The following is a 14,661-nucleotide window of genomic DNA, read 5'->3' on the forward strand; positions in this document are numbered from 1 at the left end:
TGCCCCAAAACCAACTCATCAAAGTTGCAAGACAAGCTTGCTTAGGAATGATCTGCAATATTTCCTGGACCCCCAAAATTGAGTGTCCTCCCAACCAGTGGTGGGTTTCAAAAACTTTTCGAACCTACTCTGTGGGTGTGGCCTCCTTTGTGGGAGTGGCTTGTCGGCCATGTGACCTGGTGGGAGTGGCTTGCCGGCCAGGTGTTCTATCTATCTATCTATCTATCTATCTATCTATCTATCTATCTATCTATCTATCTATCTATCCATCCATCCATCCATCCATCCATCCATCCATCCATCCATCCATCCATCCATCCATCCATCCATCCATCCATCCATCCATCCATCCATCCATCCAACCAACCAACCAACCAACCAACCAACCAACCAACCAACCAACCAACCAACCAACCAACCAACCAAACCAACCCAACCAACCAACCAACCAACCAACCATCTCTATCTTTTTTTCCTTCCTTTTGTCTCTCTGTCCCTTTTTCCTTTTTTTTTCTTTCATCTCTCTTTCACTTTTTCTTTCTCTTTCTTTCTTTCTTTCTTTCTTTCTCTTTCTCTCTCTGTGTGAGTCTGTGTGTGTGTGTGTGTGTGCGCGCGCGTGCCAGTGGTGCGTTTCAAAATTTTTTGGAACCTCTTCTGTAGGTGTGGCCTGCTTTCCGGGTCCACTGGTGGAACCTCTTCTAACCGGTTCGGTAGATTTGACGAACCGGTTCTACCGAACTGGTGCAAACTGGTAGGAACCCACCTCTGCTCCCAACTGTTATGAGTTGGGATTGGATGATAGCTAAGGAAAGGACTCGCATCTTTTAGTGCAGTGTTTTTCAACCTTGGCAACTTGAAGAGGTCTGGACTTCAACTCCCAGAATTCCCCAGCCAGCGAATGCTGGCTGGGGAATTCTGGGAGTTGAAGTCCGGACCTCTTCAAGTTGCCAAGGTTGAGAAACACTGTTTTAGTGCACTTGTGAATGGTTCCTGACAAAAAAATGATTCGAACCGCAGCTTTAAAATGGTCTTCTGGCTCCCCAGGTGTTCTGGGTTGAAAGGGACCTGATCAAACACGGCAGAAGCTGTTCAACAACAGAATCCTTCTCCTTTGCTTTGTCCATCCAGCTTCACTCAATGTGTCGGAGCTGCGGGTTGGGATAACCCATTGTCTTGAGTTTGCACAGGTGAACCGGAAACTGAGGGGGGTCCTTGGTGAGCTTGGTGGGTTTCTTGCAGTGGTTTCATTCCCCAAACCAGGTAACCCCCATCGAGGGCTAGGCAGAAACTGAGCCATTGGGCTGAGTTTACATGACACGCTAACTCATTCACCACAGTAGGCCTTTTGCCGAGTTGGTTAAGCATGTCCCCAGGCATGCTGGGCATGCACTGAGCATGTAAGCATGGAGTGTTGTGTGTGTGTGGCTGCTGCTGGGTTGGGAAGGAGGCGGCATCCCTCCAACGTTAAGGGCCAGGGGGGGTCTTTTGAGCCCTTCCACCATCCTCTGCTCCTGAGAAGGGACGAAAGTCCCTTCCAATCCTGCCTGGCAGACATGCCTGAATTCATGAAAATGCCGTTTTGCACCGTCAGGGACAGCAAGTGTGGCTCGGGCTTGGAGTTCCACCTTCGACCACATCATTGGAGGCCACATCTCCACTTTCTTCCGGAACCACACAGCTTTGCACCTGGAGAACGTGCTGGCTGAGTACCCCGACTTCTTCGCCCTCTTCTTGGTGCTGCTGCTCACAGGTGAGGCGTCTCAACCTGCCTTGCCAACCGGCGGGGCTCAGGCGGGCAGGGGCTCCCTCTCAGCCAGTGGGGGAGGTCATCAGTGGTGGGTTTCAATTTTTTTTAGAACCTCTTCTGTAGGTGTGGCCTGCTTTGTGGGAGTGGCTTGCCGGCCATGTGGCTGGGTGGGAGTGGCTTGGCAGTCATGTGACCGGGTAGGCGTGGCCAAGTTGTAAAATGTGGTAGAACTCACTTAACAACGCTCTTGCTTAGCAACCAAAATGTTGGCTCAGGAACTCTGGCATTGAAGCGTGCAAGTCTTAAAGCTGTCAAGTTACAAGTCCCTTGTACCCCTAACCCTTTAGAAAAAAAAACAGGAGTGTTCAAAGTTGACAGCTTTAAGATTTGTCGACTTCAACTCCCAGAATTCCTCCTCCAGTCATATTGGCTCAGTAACTCTGGCATTGAAGTGTGCAAGTCTTAAAGCTGTCAAGTTACAAGACCCTTGCACCCCTAACCCTTTAGGAAAAAAAACCCCAGGAGTGTTCAAACTTGACAGCTTTAAGACTTGTGGACTTCAATTCCCAGAATTCCTCCTCCAGTCAAGTTGGCTCAGGAACTCTGGCATTTGAAGCATGCAAGTCTTAAAGCTGTCAAGTTACAAGACCCTTGCACCCCTAACCCTTTAGAAAAAAAAACCCAGGGTGTTCAAAGTTGACAGCTTTAAGACTTGTGGACTTCAACTCCCAGAATTCCTCCTCTCGCTCTTCATCTTGATGATGTGCGGTCGGGCGAGGGGAGGGAGCTGGAACCGGTTCTAAACGGCACTGTAGATTTGTGGAACCTCTTCTATAGACGAGCTTAGAGCTGGCAGGAACCCACCCCTGGAAGTCATCCAGGGCAGAGCTGGCCTGTTTGTTTAAGAAGGTAATGCTGTGAAGCCTCTCAAGATGCTGTACAAATTGATTCAATCTTAAGAAAACAGAAATGTATAGAACATCAATTGCACAGCAATGCTGCTTGTAGGATGTGCCTGGGGGCCCCATGGATTTTTATAAAACATATGCCTGGCACGGAGCTTGTTTTTCCTCCTTTTTCATAACCCTGATGCAGAGTTTGATATAAGATGGGCAGCTGTGTAAACGTTTTAAACAAGCAAAGCGGAGCGATGGGAGACTCACGGCAGGAAGGAGAAAAATGTGCTTCGCGCATTGATCTTCCACTGCGGAGTTTCTCGACTTTGGCAGGTGGAAGATGGGTAGACTTCGACTTGCCAAGGTTCAGCGACATTGACCTCCTACCTTGGCTGCCCCCAGAGGAACCCATTAATGATCAGCCAGTCGACAAGGGATGTACGTGGGCCATGAGAGAGGAGGATGATAGCAGGGCCGGCATTCCTTGGGAATCAGCGGGAGGGTGGTGTTGGTCTCCACAAGGTTGGCTGATTGGCTGCGGCCGGAGCAGAGAGCTGAACTGGACCGTGTCTGGAAATTGGCAAGCTTTCCGGTTGCTGTGCTGTGTCTTCCATCCTGCACAGGTTGACACCACCTGGCCTTTCAAAGATGCGGCTGGATTGCCGTTTGATCCAATTCCATGAGGCTCTTGGGTGCTCAGGAAGTGCCGTATGAGTATAAGACGCTCCGAAGTATAAGATCCACCTAGCTTTTGGGGAGGAAAACAAGAAAAAGAAAAATCTGCCTCTGGCTCCCAGCAATTTGCTGCCTCCTTGCAGCAAACAGCCTGTTCTAGCTTCAGCACAGCCCAATTCGCACAAGCAACTGATTGTCGGTTGGATCAACGATCAGCTGTTTCAGACTGCGGGGATTGCCATAGTCTGTTGCCGCCTCCACATGCCCCCTTTTCGGACTCCCCATGCCCCATTTTCTGCCAACTCTGGGTGGTGGGGATCAGAATGGAAGGAAAATGGGGCACGCAGAGGTCAAAAACAGCGCGCGCAGAGGCCAAAAATGGGGTGCGAAGGTGAAAACTGGGAGGCAGCAATAGGCAATTGCAATCCCTGCAGCCTGAAACAGCTGATGGTTGGGAAGCTGATCCAACCGACTGTCAGCTGCTTGTCCTAATCAGGCTGTGCTAAAGCTGAAACTGAAACAGGCTGTTTGCTGCAAATTGCTGGGTGGCAGAGGTCAAGGGGGGGTGGCTAGCTGGGGCTACATTTGGTGTATAAGACGCACCCAAATTTTCACCCTCTTTTTGGGTGGGAAAAAAGGGCGTCTTATACTCTGAAAAATATGGTAATTGCTGCTACCACTCAGGCCAACAGAATGTGCCGATGTTGGTCATTAACAATAGCCAGGAAGGTGCCAAGTCGCAGCTTGGGTACAGCTGCAGGAAGGGCCCACATCCCCCAAAGCACAATAGAGCCGGCAGAACAGAATGGCATGAGGCAACAGGTGCCAGGAGGGCACAGAAGCAGGGGTTTTAACCTGCCTGGCCTGTTTCTGCCCTCCGGAGGAAAGCTTAAAACCCGGAGACCTTCCCCCCCTTTCCCTCCGAGGAGCAACCACAGGCCCCGGTCTTTTCTTCTTTGGCTTCCAGGCCTACTGTCCTTCGGAGTGAGCGAATCTGCCCTGGTGAATAAAATCTTCACGGCCATCAACTTGCTGGTGCTCAGCTTTGTCATCGTTGCGGGTTTTGTGAAAGGAGACGTCAAGAACTGGAACCTGTCCGCGGAAGATTGTCAGAACCGCACGGAAACCCTCTTGGAGTCCGGACAAAAGTACGGGACCCCCCCTCCCGAGCCGTGGCTCCCTCTTAGCTTTTCCAGAAGGGGAGCTGGAGGCTGGCCACCCCCACTCACCCACCCCAATTCTCCTTGCTCCAGGGTAGCATCTGCTGCTACAGGTTTTCTTTTGGTGTGTGTGTGTGTGTGTGTGTATCTGTGTTAATGGCCGAAGGGAAAGCAGCAGCCGCAGCCAGTTAGAAGGGCTGCCCCTGGAGGAGACCACTGTTCCCTCTAAGGTGCGCGCGTGCGCGGCCGCGCACGTCGCTAGAAACCTCCGCGCAGAGCTTTCTAACTGCCGCGCAGAGCTTTCTACCAAAGCAAACGTGGAGAAGTCCTTTGCAGGCAGAACTGGCCGCCTGCAAAGGACCTCCCCAGACTTGTTTTGATGAGCCGCCAGTCCTCTTGCTTCTTCTCCTTCACCAGCAAAGCTCCCGCAGTGGTGCCTCTCTCTCCACGCGGAGCACCTGAGCTGGCCCCCGCGTTATCCCTCCCCCTTCCTCCTCTGCCGTGCTTTTGAGGCCGCGGGAGCTAGTAGGAAAGCGGCGGAGGTGGAGGCGGCGGCAGGGGTAACCCAGAGCCCAGCTGAGGTGCTCCGAGCGAAGGGGGAGGCACCACCGCCGCTGCTTTGCCGGTGAAGGAGAAGGAGCAAGAGGACTGGCAGCTTTGAAATGGTCCCGCCGGCTGCAGATTTGATTCAGCGTAAGCAGGGGCCGAACACATGCTGAGCCGACTTTGCGCAGTGAGGCGGAGTAATTCAACCCCCCCAAAGAACACGTGTCTCTGTGTGTGTGTGTGTGTGTGTGTGTGTGTGTGTGTGTGTGTGAGTGTGTGTGAGAGTGTGTGTGTGTGAGAGAGAGAGAGAGAGAGAGAGAGAGTTGGATCAAAATTGGTGGCCAAAGGAGTGGAGGGAAGGAAGGAAGGAAGCCCTGCCCCCTGTGAAAAAAACTGAAGATGGAGCAGTGAATGAATAAACCATAAAAGCAACAAACAGTTAATGCGTAAGTAAGCTGAGGAGGAAGTTCTCAACTAAGGAAGAAATATTAGAAAGAAATATAAAAAGCTCAATATGCCAAAACACTTATTTTAGTCTTCATTTAATTACTTGTATTGTAGTCTGATGTAACATCTTTTTAAAGTTAACGTTAGTTAGAAAAGATAGGGTACAAAACTTAAATAATAAAAACAATTGTACATTCATTTTGAAAAATAAATGCAATACTTGATTAATTTCATATCTTTATTTAAAATAGTTTTGGCATGGCATATCATTTTATTGACTCAGTTGGAAATGATGTGGATGTTGTATCTGATTCTGAGGCATATATATTCTTAAGTAACATAACATATAGCATATTGTCCAAACTTGCTAGACTATTTAATTGATCTTATTACTTTAAAGGGGGAGAGTTTCATGATGAATTATTTTATTACATTTATGTTGTATTTATATATTATATTTATTACATTTATATTCCACATTATATATTTGTATTGTTATTTTAGTGTTTATTGTCAATTTTGATAGATATATTGATATATCAATACTGATTTTAATCATACTAAATAACAATTACTGCTATTATTTATCAGCATTAAATATTTACATTTTTAATATCGAGTTAGTCATATTTTAGAATAATAGGATTATCTTTTAATAGGATAATTGGTAAAATCTAATTCAAATGTGATGGGTTGCATTCCAAAGGAATGTGAGAGGACAGGTTGCCTGCAAAATGCCAGGACCCAGGACCTGTTGGTGCCATGTCTCTCTCTAGCCAGTCTAATGATCTAAAAGCTGAGCAGAAGTCTTTTTTTTTTCAGGGTGAGCAGAAAAGTATAGTGTTTGAGTAGCACATTTTCATGCCTGGCATTCATCAGGCTGAAACCTCGCTCACAATTGGTGCTTGGCGCTTGGAATGTTGCGCAAATGTCCAGCAGACGAGACAGAAGTTCAAACTGTTGCTCTCTTAGGTGCTCAGGCATGAAACTGTGCCGCTCAAACACTATACTTTTCCGCTCACCCTGAAAAAAAATTAGAGGGAACATTGGAGGAGACCACTTTCCTCCTGCCCTCATCGGCCTGCCTGCCTCCTCCCACAGGGTCCGCTTTGGCAATGGAGGGTTTTTCCCCTTTGGCTTCCAGGGAGTCCTCTCGGGGGCTGCCACCTGTTTCTACGCCTTCGTTGGATTCGACTGCATCGCCACCACAGGTAAAGTAGCGCTTCGGAGGAGGAGGAGGAGGCGGAAGGGCTGGTGGGAAGGCAAGGCCGTTCTTCGGCGCTCTCCTCGGGGTGCTAACTGGGCCGGTTCCAGGCTGGATCCAGTAAGCTAACAGTCAGGACGGACATGGCCAGTCGTGGAGTCTGGGGAAAGCTCTGATGAGGGCTCTGCCAGTGCTCCCAGCAGGCACTGGTACGCCTGTGCCGGGGTGTACCGGTCGTAACTCACCACTGTTCTGCACGTCCCCCCTCCGCCCCCGTTCTTCTGCAGGTGAGGAAGCACGGAACCCTCAGCGATCAATCCCCATCAGCATCATCATCTCCCTCATCATTTGCTTTGTGGCCTATTTTGGCGTTTCGGCTTCCTTGACCTTGATGGTTCCCTATTTCCTGGTGGATAAAGAGAGCCCGTTGCCCGATGCCTTCAAGGTCGTGGGCTGGGAGCCCGCCCGCTACGTGGTGGCCATCGGCTCCCTCTGTGCCCTCTCTACAAGGTAAGAGAAATGAAGGGAAGTGGCTCAGTTCAGCCAGAAGTCCTCACCACTTGGCTGGCGGGATTTATACCTGTCTCGTCAAGGTGACTGACAGGAGACTTGGTTATTACCCGTATTTTTCCAAGTATAAGACGCACCTTTTTTCCCTCAAAAAAGAGGCTGGGTGCGTCTTATAGACTGAATACAGCATTTTTTTGCCTCCCGAAGCCCCACCTTTTCCCCAAAATGGCCGTGCATAGCCTTTAGGAGGCTTTCAGAGTGCTCCTGGGGGTTGGGGAGGGCAGAAATGAGTGAAAAATGGTCCGTTTTTTGCTCGTTTTTGCCCCCCCCAGGAGCTCTTTACAAGTCTCCTAAAAGCTATCCATGCCCTTTTTTAAAAAAAGAAAATGGGCCCATTTTTGCGAAAAACGGGCTGTTTTTGGGATGTTTGCACAGTGCAAAAATTCTTTTTTAAAAAATTTGCCTCTTCAAAACCTTGGTGCGTCTTATACTCCGGTGCGTCTTATGCTCTTCTTGAGCTCAGAACAATGCTTTTTAAGCACTGACACCCAATCAACCTGGGTTTTAAACAGGCCATTTTTGAAGAAAAAGGGGTAAGGGAATGTGATGGCAGTTGAGAGGTCTGAGGGGAAAACCCAACGGGATTCTGTGGTTTGAAGGAGAGTTTACCTGCGCAGAAGATGAACGTATGTCTGAAGGATGTAGCAATAGCAATAGCAGTTAGACTTATATACCGCTTCATAGGGCTTGCAGCCCTCTCTAAGCGGTTTACAGAGTCAGCATATTGCCCCCACAGTCTGGGTCCTCATTTCCCCCACCTCGGAAGGATGGAAGGCTGAGTCAACCTTGAGCCGGTGAGATTTGAACCGCCGAACTGCAGATAACAGTCAGCTGAAGTGGCCTGCAGTACTGCACCCTAACCACTGCGCCACCTCGGCTCTATGGGTGTGAGAGGCTACCAGAGAGGAATTCCTCTTCCTAAAAGTTGCTGCTTAAACCATGAAAGCCAGAAGTTGAGGAAGGGCCTTTTAAGGAGATGTTGGCCCATGAGCAAGCATTTTTGGAAAAAGGGGCAAATCCCTTGGTTCATTGAGAGGCCTGCCCCCCCGCCACTCCCATCCTAAAAAGGACAAGTGGAGAAACGCCAGAGGCCACCAATGGCTTCTGCTCTCTTTCTCCGCCCTGCAGCTTGCTGGGATCCATGTTCCCCATGCCGCGAGTGATCTATGCTATGGCTGAAGACGGACTGCTCTTCCGATTCCTCTTCCGGGTTCACGCCCGGACCAAGACTCCCTTGGTGGCCACTGTCGTCTCGGGCATCATTGCAGGTATCCGTCCATTAATGGGTCTTTTCACCCCACTTATTTTTTTTAAAGCAGATTTTATTTTATTATTTTTTCCCTTCGACAACACCTTACAGTCATTACATCAACATTGTTATGTCATCATACCTGTACACGTATATAATATTTCGCTTCTATATTTACACACCTTTATACCCAGTTCTATATATATTTATATATATATATATATTGTTTTTTGGCTTAATTTTATTCTTGTTTTGCAGCCCTTTGTACCACTTGTTCCAAATTTCATAATATCCCGACTCTTCTTTATCTTTTAATTTCAGTGTTAATTTGTCCATCTCTGCACAATCCAAAGTTTTTTTTAATCACTAATTCGTCCGAGGGGGTATTATTTTGTTTCCAGCATTTGGGCAAATGCTATTCTAGCTGTAGTTAGCAGATGTGTTCATATGTACTTAATTTTCTTTGTATATTTCTCTTTGATTATTCCCAGTAGGAAGATTTCGGGTTTGTATTTTATCTGTTCTCCTGTAATTTCTTGCACCCGTTTTCCAAATTTTTGTCCAATATTTTTGTGTTTCCAGGCAGGTCTACCATTCTGTTTTCTCTTCAGATCGTATAAATCTTTTGCCTTTTTTTATTGTTTTAATTGAACAAAAACACAAAAAAAGAATCATCCTTCATTACATCTTGTAGAAAGCGTGTCGATTGGTTACAAATACATTTCGTGCATTTCTTCCACGATCATTACTTATGCTTCATTCATATTGAATTGTACATTTTAAATTAAAAATCTTTATATATTTTACTACCAAGGTACCACAATTCTCATTTATAGTTATAGTTAGTTATAGTTTATTAGTCTTGTATGCTGCCCACTCCTGGAGGACTCCGGGCGGCTTACAATAAAAAGGGGAAAGGGAATAAATAAGACAAACAACAAATTTAAAATACAACAACATTCATAGATTACCGTGGGGCTGGATACTTCAACAGCCCCCGGCCTGCCGGAGCAGCCAGGACTTAGTGGCTTTACGGAAGGCCGGAATGGTCGTAAGGGTCCGGATCTCCACGGGGAGCTCGTTCCAGAGGGCCGGAGCTGCAACAGAGAAGGCTCTCCCCCGGGGGGTCGCCAGCCGACATTGGCTGGCAGATGGGATCCGGAGAAGGCCTATTCTGTGTGATCGAATCGATCTTTGGGAGGTAATTGGCAGGAGGCGGTCTCTCAGGTACCCAGGTCCGATGCCATGAAGGGCTTTAGAAGTAACGACTAGCACCTTGAAGCGTGTCCGGAGACCAATGGGCAGCCAGTGCAGCTCGCGGAGGATAGGTGTAACGTGGGTGTACCTAGGTGCACCCACAATCGCTCGCGCGGCTGCGTTCTGGACTAACTGAAGTCTTCGAACACTCTTCAAGGGCAGCCCCATGTAGACCGCGTTACAGTAATCCAGTCTTGAGGTCACGAGGGCGTGAGTGACTATCCGAAGGGCCTCCCGGTCCAGGTAGGGTCGCAATTGGTGCACCAGCCGAACTTGGGCAAAGGTCCTCCTGGTCACAGCTGACAAATTATGTTCTAACGTCAGCTGTGGATCCAGGAGGACTCCCAAATTGCGAACCCTCTCTGAGGGGCGTATTTAACTACAATTATTTAAGCCTGCTTTTATCTGAAATCATTTGTATTTAAAGACACAACCACCTACTGGCATTCATTCGCAATTTCAATAAACCTCCAATAACATTACACCTTTATAACATATTCTGAAAAAAAAAATCAATCCAGACAGAGATTTTTAACAGTTTCCCTTCTTTTACAGCCCTGATGGCGTTTCTCTTTGAGCTGAAGGATTTGGTCAACCTGATGTCTATCGGCACGCTGTTGGCCTACTCCCTGGTGGCTATTTGCGTGCTCATCCTCAGGTGGGAAAAGAGCTGATCTCTAGGTGCTGGTCCCTTGCAGCTTAGATGATAGGCAGGCAGGCTTTGCAAGGGGGTGATTATTGTAGTGCAGAACTGGAGAAGCTACAGCTGAGAAGGTTGAGAAACGAGACCCGGCCTTCCACGTTTTTGTTCTTCCAGGACTCCTGGTTTGCAGAAGGACTAATCAGGAATTCTTGCTTTCCTGACAGATACCAACCTGAGCTCTTCAGGTTCTCCAAAGATCTGGAAATGCTCGAGATCAACGGAAGCGAAGAAGAAAAGATGACCATTAATTCCACGGTCGGCGATGGCCAGAACGCGTTCAAAGAGAAGTTCAGCTGCAGGAGTCTTTTCTCCCCCGCCGAGGACAACCCAACCCATGTCTCAGGGCGCATCGTCTACATCAGCACCACGGCCGTCGGTAGGATTATTGGGGAGAGGGGGAAATTGGGCGCCCTGGCTGACTTGCAGTTGAGGGCGCCAGTGGCTGAGACGGGGGGGGGGGACTTCCAGAGGCGACCAGAGTGAGCAACTGGCCGGACTTGGCTCCTTTGCAAGAGGAGAGCAGGAAGAGAGCAGAATCACGTTCCAGGATTCCGGGGTTGAGATTTCACAGGCGGAGGGCTTTCTCAGGCGTGGGAAACGCTCTAACGTGCCTAATCCTTCCTTCCCTTCGGTCTCCTTTCCTTGCAGCTGTCACGATCACTGCCCTGTGTGGCATCCTGGCCCATGAGTGGGAAGCCCTCCTGGAGGGCAGCGTCGGCTGGGTCATTGCCTGTGTCATTCTCCTGGGCATTTTGCTCGCTGGCACAGCCGTCATCTGGAGGCAGCCAGAAAGCAAGACACGCCTCACTTTCAAAGTAAGACCTCTGGCCGGCTCTTCCTCAGGGGGGGGCCCTGTGTGGGATGGAGAGGAGTTGCCTTATTCCGGAGCCTCCTCCCTTGCCAAAGGAGCAGGAGAGCTGGACGGTTGTCCCCTCAAAGGCCTGCCTTCAAGCCAAGTTCCCACACTGGCTGGCCCCGCCCCTCTCCCTTGGCCTCTCCCAACTGGTCTCCTCTTCCTTTCCAGGTGCCTGGCCTGCCGTTGCTCCCCCTCTTCAGCATCCTGGTGAACATCTATCTCATGATGCAGCTCGATGCTGGGACCTGGGCCCGCTTCGCTGTCTGGATGGCCATCGGTAAGACCCTCGCCGCTGCCCGATTGCAAGGGCCGCCTGGCGCAGAACCTTCCCCCCAATGTGGTGACTCCCCCAATCGGCCGGACCTGCTCTTAACCCTGGGAAGTTTTGTCTCTTTTCTCAGGCTTTGCCATCTATTTCGGTTATGGGCTCCAGCATAGCGAAGAAGGGCAGGGGGCACAGCAGTCCCCGTCAGCCGCCGACAAAGGCCTGCCTTCGGCCCACTCTGAGCTGAGCCGAGAGCTCGCCATCTGAGAAGGAGCGGCTGCTTCTGTCCTCCTTCCACCGCCGTGGACACCCCCCGAGTTCTTCTTCGCCTCCTGCCCCACCCGTCAAGAAGGAAACCGTGGCCCGCAGGACCTCCAGGGGCGCATTGGACTCAACCTGTGGCAGCAGCTTCATTTCGCAGAAGAGGGGAATAAAGCAAGATGGGATAAAATTTAGGGGGCAGCCTTTCCTCCTAGGTGGGATGGTGAGAAAGCGACCTTCAGACAAGAAGCTGCCACACATGGTTTATTTATTTACCCGGCTTTGGTGGCTAGATTGCCTTCCCCAGATCTAGATGTGTGTAAACGTGTCAAATGTGAACCATCCCCAAATGATCTCCAGGCCTACCAGTCTAGTTTTAACTATTGTTTGTATGTCAATTTTTTTTCAAAGATGTTAGGTGTTGTTTTTTTTTTATATCGGTACAACTCCGTGCTCTTAGCTTTTTTAAAAAGTTGGACTCATTTAAACCCTGCCCCCCCCCCCCGTCAATTTACTTTCCTTGTAGGCTTATCTCAGATGCTCTTGGTTCTGGGGGGTCTGCAGGCGAAGCGATCTGGCAGCCTCCAGAAATTTAGACAGCCTGCAGCAGTGCAGTACTAGGCCGGAGGATAATTGCTTAAATAATCGGGGTTGATCGGAGTTCTGCCACTGTTCTTGCCAAACATTATCAAATAGGTTTCTGGGGTTTCTCAAATGAAATCAGAACGGATTATTTCTACCAAAGGGATACAAAACTGGCTTACCCAACATGCTCGCAATATATGGATCCAGCGTCCTGGGTACATTCAGCCTGCAATAGTTTATTCGCGAGAGCAGGCTGCAGTGCCTTGAACGAATGGGTAGTGTGGGGTTGGAGGGCTGAGTAAAGCCCTAGTAAAATAAGTCAAGTTTGTTATCATGAAACTAAGCCTGGAGAGAATCACCAGATTCTCTTGCTATGCAAGAGAAGGGGAGGGAAACTGGGCGCTGAGTTTGTGGTCAGTAGCTGCCAACAGGAGAGCATTTGACCCCGGTGTAGCCACCTTCTGGACCAGAGGTCGGGGCTAAAGATGGAGGCCAAGCCAGCGCGCAATGGCCAGCTGTGCCTGGTTGCTTAGAAGCCAGCAGCAAACCACAGCTGGCAACAACCCAAAGCAAAGTGAGGTCATTGCCAGACTTCCATCTGTTGCAAAGATGGCACAGCCAATAAATCCTCCCTGGCTCCAAAACAGGGTGAATATTTTTTTCCCTACTAATAAAAGAAGCCAAATACATGGTCCAGCTAGTGATTTCCTGTTTTGGTCCATCCTGAAATTGGCAAGGAAACCAGCCCGTAATTTGGAAAGCCACCGGGTTAGCCAAAGGCAGGATTGGGACAGCTTGTTTTCTCCAACTGTTAAGGGGGGGAAATGTGGGATGCTTTCTCTCCTGGTGCAAATTATTTACCTTGGACTGGAAAAATAATTCTGAGAATTCCCCAGGAAGCTGGATCATGTGACGTTGGTTGTACGTATGCAGACACACTCCACTTACATCAGAAGGCCAGGCTTCCTAACAACTGCCCCCCGGGGCCAAATCCTATAATGCCAAGGCCGTTTCAAACTTCACGCAGCTCATTTCCAAGCCTTACAATTAATTTCCCCAACATTTCCAAAAGCAAATTGTGAATGTGCAGGGCCAAACACTGAATTTGTTGTGTTTGGGGGACATTAGCTCTTCACGCACACTTTCGACGTTTCCTCCTCCCGAAGGGAGATTTGGCACAATCTCAGTTCAGGGTTTGTAACTCAGTGGCAGGATCTTCACGGGTGGAAGGAAAAGGCTGGGAGCAGCGTGTCCGGGACCCACCCTGAGACCGATGGGCCAGGTCAGCAAAGGCAGCTTCTCCTGTTCCTCACTTCACCTTATCCCGCAGCCTCGCTCAGAGCAAGAGGGGGGAAATTCCCACTTGTTTCAACAGAACTTTTGTCGTCTTGTTTGAACATCTACGTTACATGTGCACCAAAGCTCTTCAACGTGAATATAACACGCAGCACCTTAATGCATTTGTTGGACCAAATAAAATGTTGTGCTATTATTCGGTGTCCTCTGTGCTTTTGTAGAATAAAGACAAGAATGCACGTGCGGCCGTTTCAATTGTCTTGAGTGATGTTCTTGAGGCATGACGAGGAAGAAAACCTGGCTAGGGCAGAGAGGTTCCACCACAAAATCGCGGAGGACAAAATCGCGCTCAACGAAAGCGCGCATTTGACGTCATCACAGCGCGACGAAAACATCGCGCTGTGATCGAAAAATGTAAAAAGAAAGCGAAAACCTTACCCTAACCCCCCAAACCTAACCCTAAACCTAACCGTTAACGTAACGCTAAACCTAACGCTAACCCTTAACCTAACGCTAAACCTAACGCTAACACTCTAAACCTGACCCTAACCCTTAACCTAAACCTAAACCTAACCCTTACCTTTATGTGAATCGGCTTGCTTTAATTTTAATTTTATTTCAATTTTTAATTTTTTTCGTCGCGCTGTGATGACGTCACATGCGCGCTTTCGTCGAGCGCGATTTTGTCCTCCGCGCTTTTGACGGGTCACGGGCAGAGAACGAGATCCATTCATTTCCCTAGAAATGCAGCACTCTCGGGTTTAGATGAGGCGAGGAAGGCTCGCCCTACAGATTTCAGCGCAAAAGAGGAAAAACCGGCTCTGGCCAAGATAATAAAGATACCAGGGACCCGACTGGGTGATGCAATAGAGGGGCAGAAAAGGCAGATGGGTTACATAAGCAGAGCAGAAGCAAAGTGACAAGTTTGGATTGGAGATCTGGGC

At 49.0% G+C, this 14,661-nt stretch overlaps 1 protein-coding gene across 1 annotated transcript in view; it reads left to right on the plus strand.

Moving 5' to 3' along the window:
• Positions 1-13,913, plus strand: part of SLC7A3 (solute carrier family 7 member 3) — a 28,336-nt gene extending 14,423 nt beyond the window's left edge. Inside the window, exons 3-12 of the mRNA XM_087728088.1 lie at positions 1,592-1,750; positions 4,286-4,466; positions 6,573-6,682; positions 6,963-7,185; positions 8,374-8,513; positions 10,307-10,409; positions 10,619-10,830; positions 11,103-11,269; positions 11,479-11,587; positions 11,712-13,913. Of these exons, the coding sequence (XP_087584214.1) occupies positions 1,592-1,750; positions 4,286-4,466; positions 6,573-6,682; positions 6,963-7,185; positions 8,374-8,513; positions 10,307-10,409; positions 10,619-10,830; positions 11,103-11,269; positions 11,479-11,587; positions 11,712-11,842 (1,535 nt within the window). The 3' untranslated portion in view covers positions 11,843-13,913. The remainder of the gene's footprint in view (positions 1-1,591; positions 1,751-4,285; positions 4,467-6,572; positions 6,683-6,962; positions 7,186-8,373; positions 8,514-10,306; positions 10,410-10,618; positions 10,831-11,102; positions 11,270-11,478; positions 11,588-11,711) is intronic.
• The last annotated feature ends 748 nt before the right edge of the window (positions 13,914-14,661 follow it).

Source organism: Thamnophis sirtalis, unplaced genomic scaffold (genome assembly GCF_051295495.1).
Source record: "Thamnophis sirtalis isolate CommonGarterSnake01/CBP01778 unplaced genomic scaffold, rThaSir2_p1.2 scaffold_13, whole genome shotgun sequence".
NCBI classification, from domain to species: Eukaryota; Metazoa; Chordata; class Lepidosauria; order Squamata; family Natricidae; genus Thamnophis; species Thamnophis sirtalis.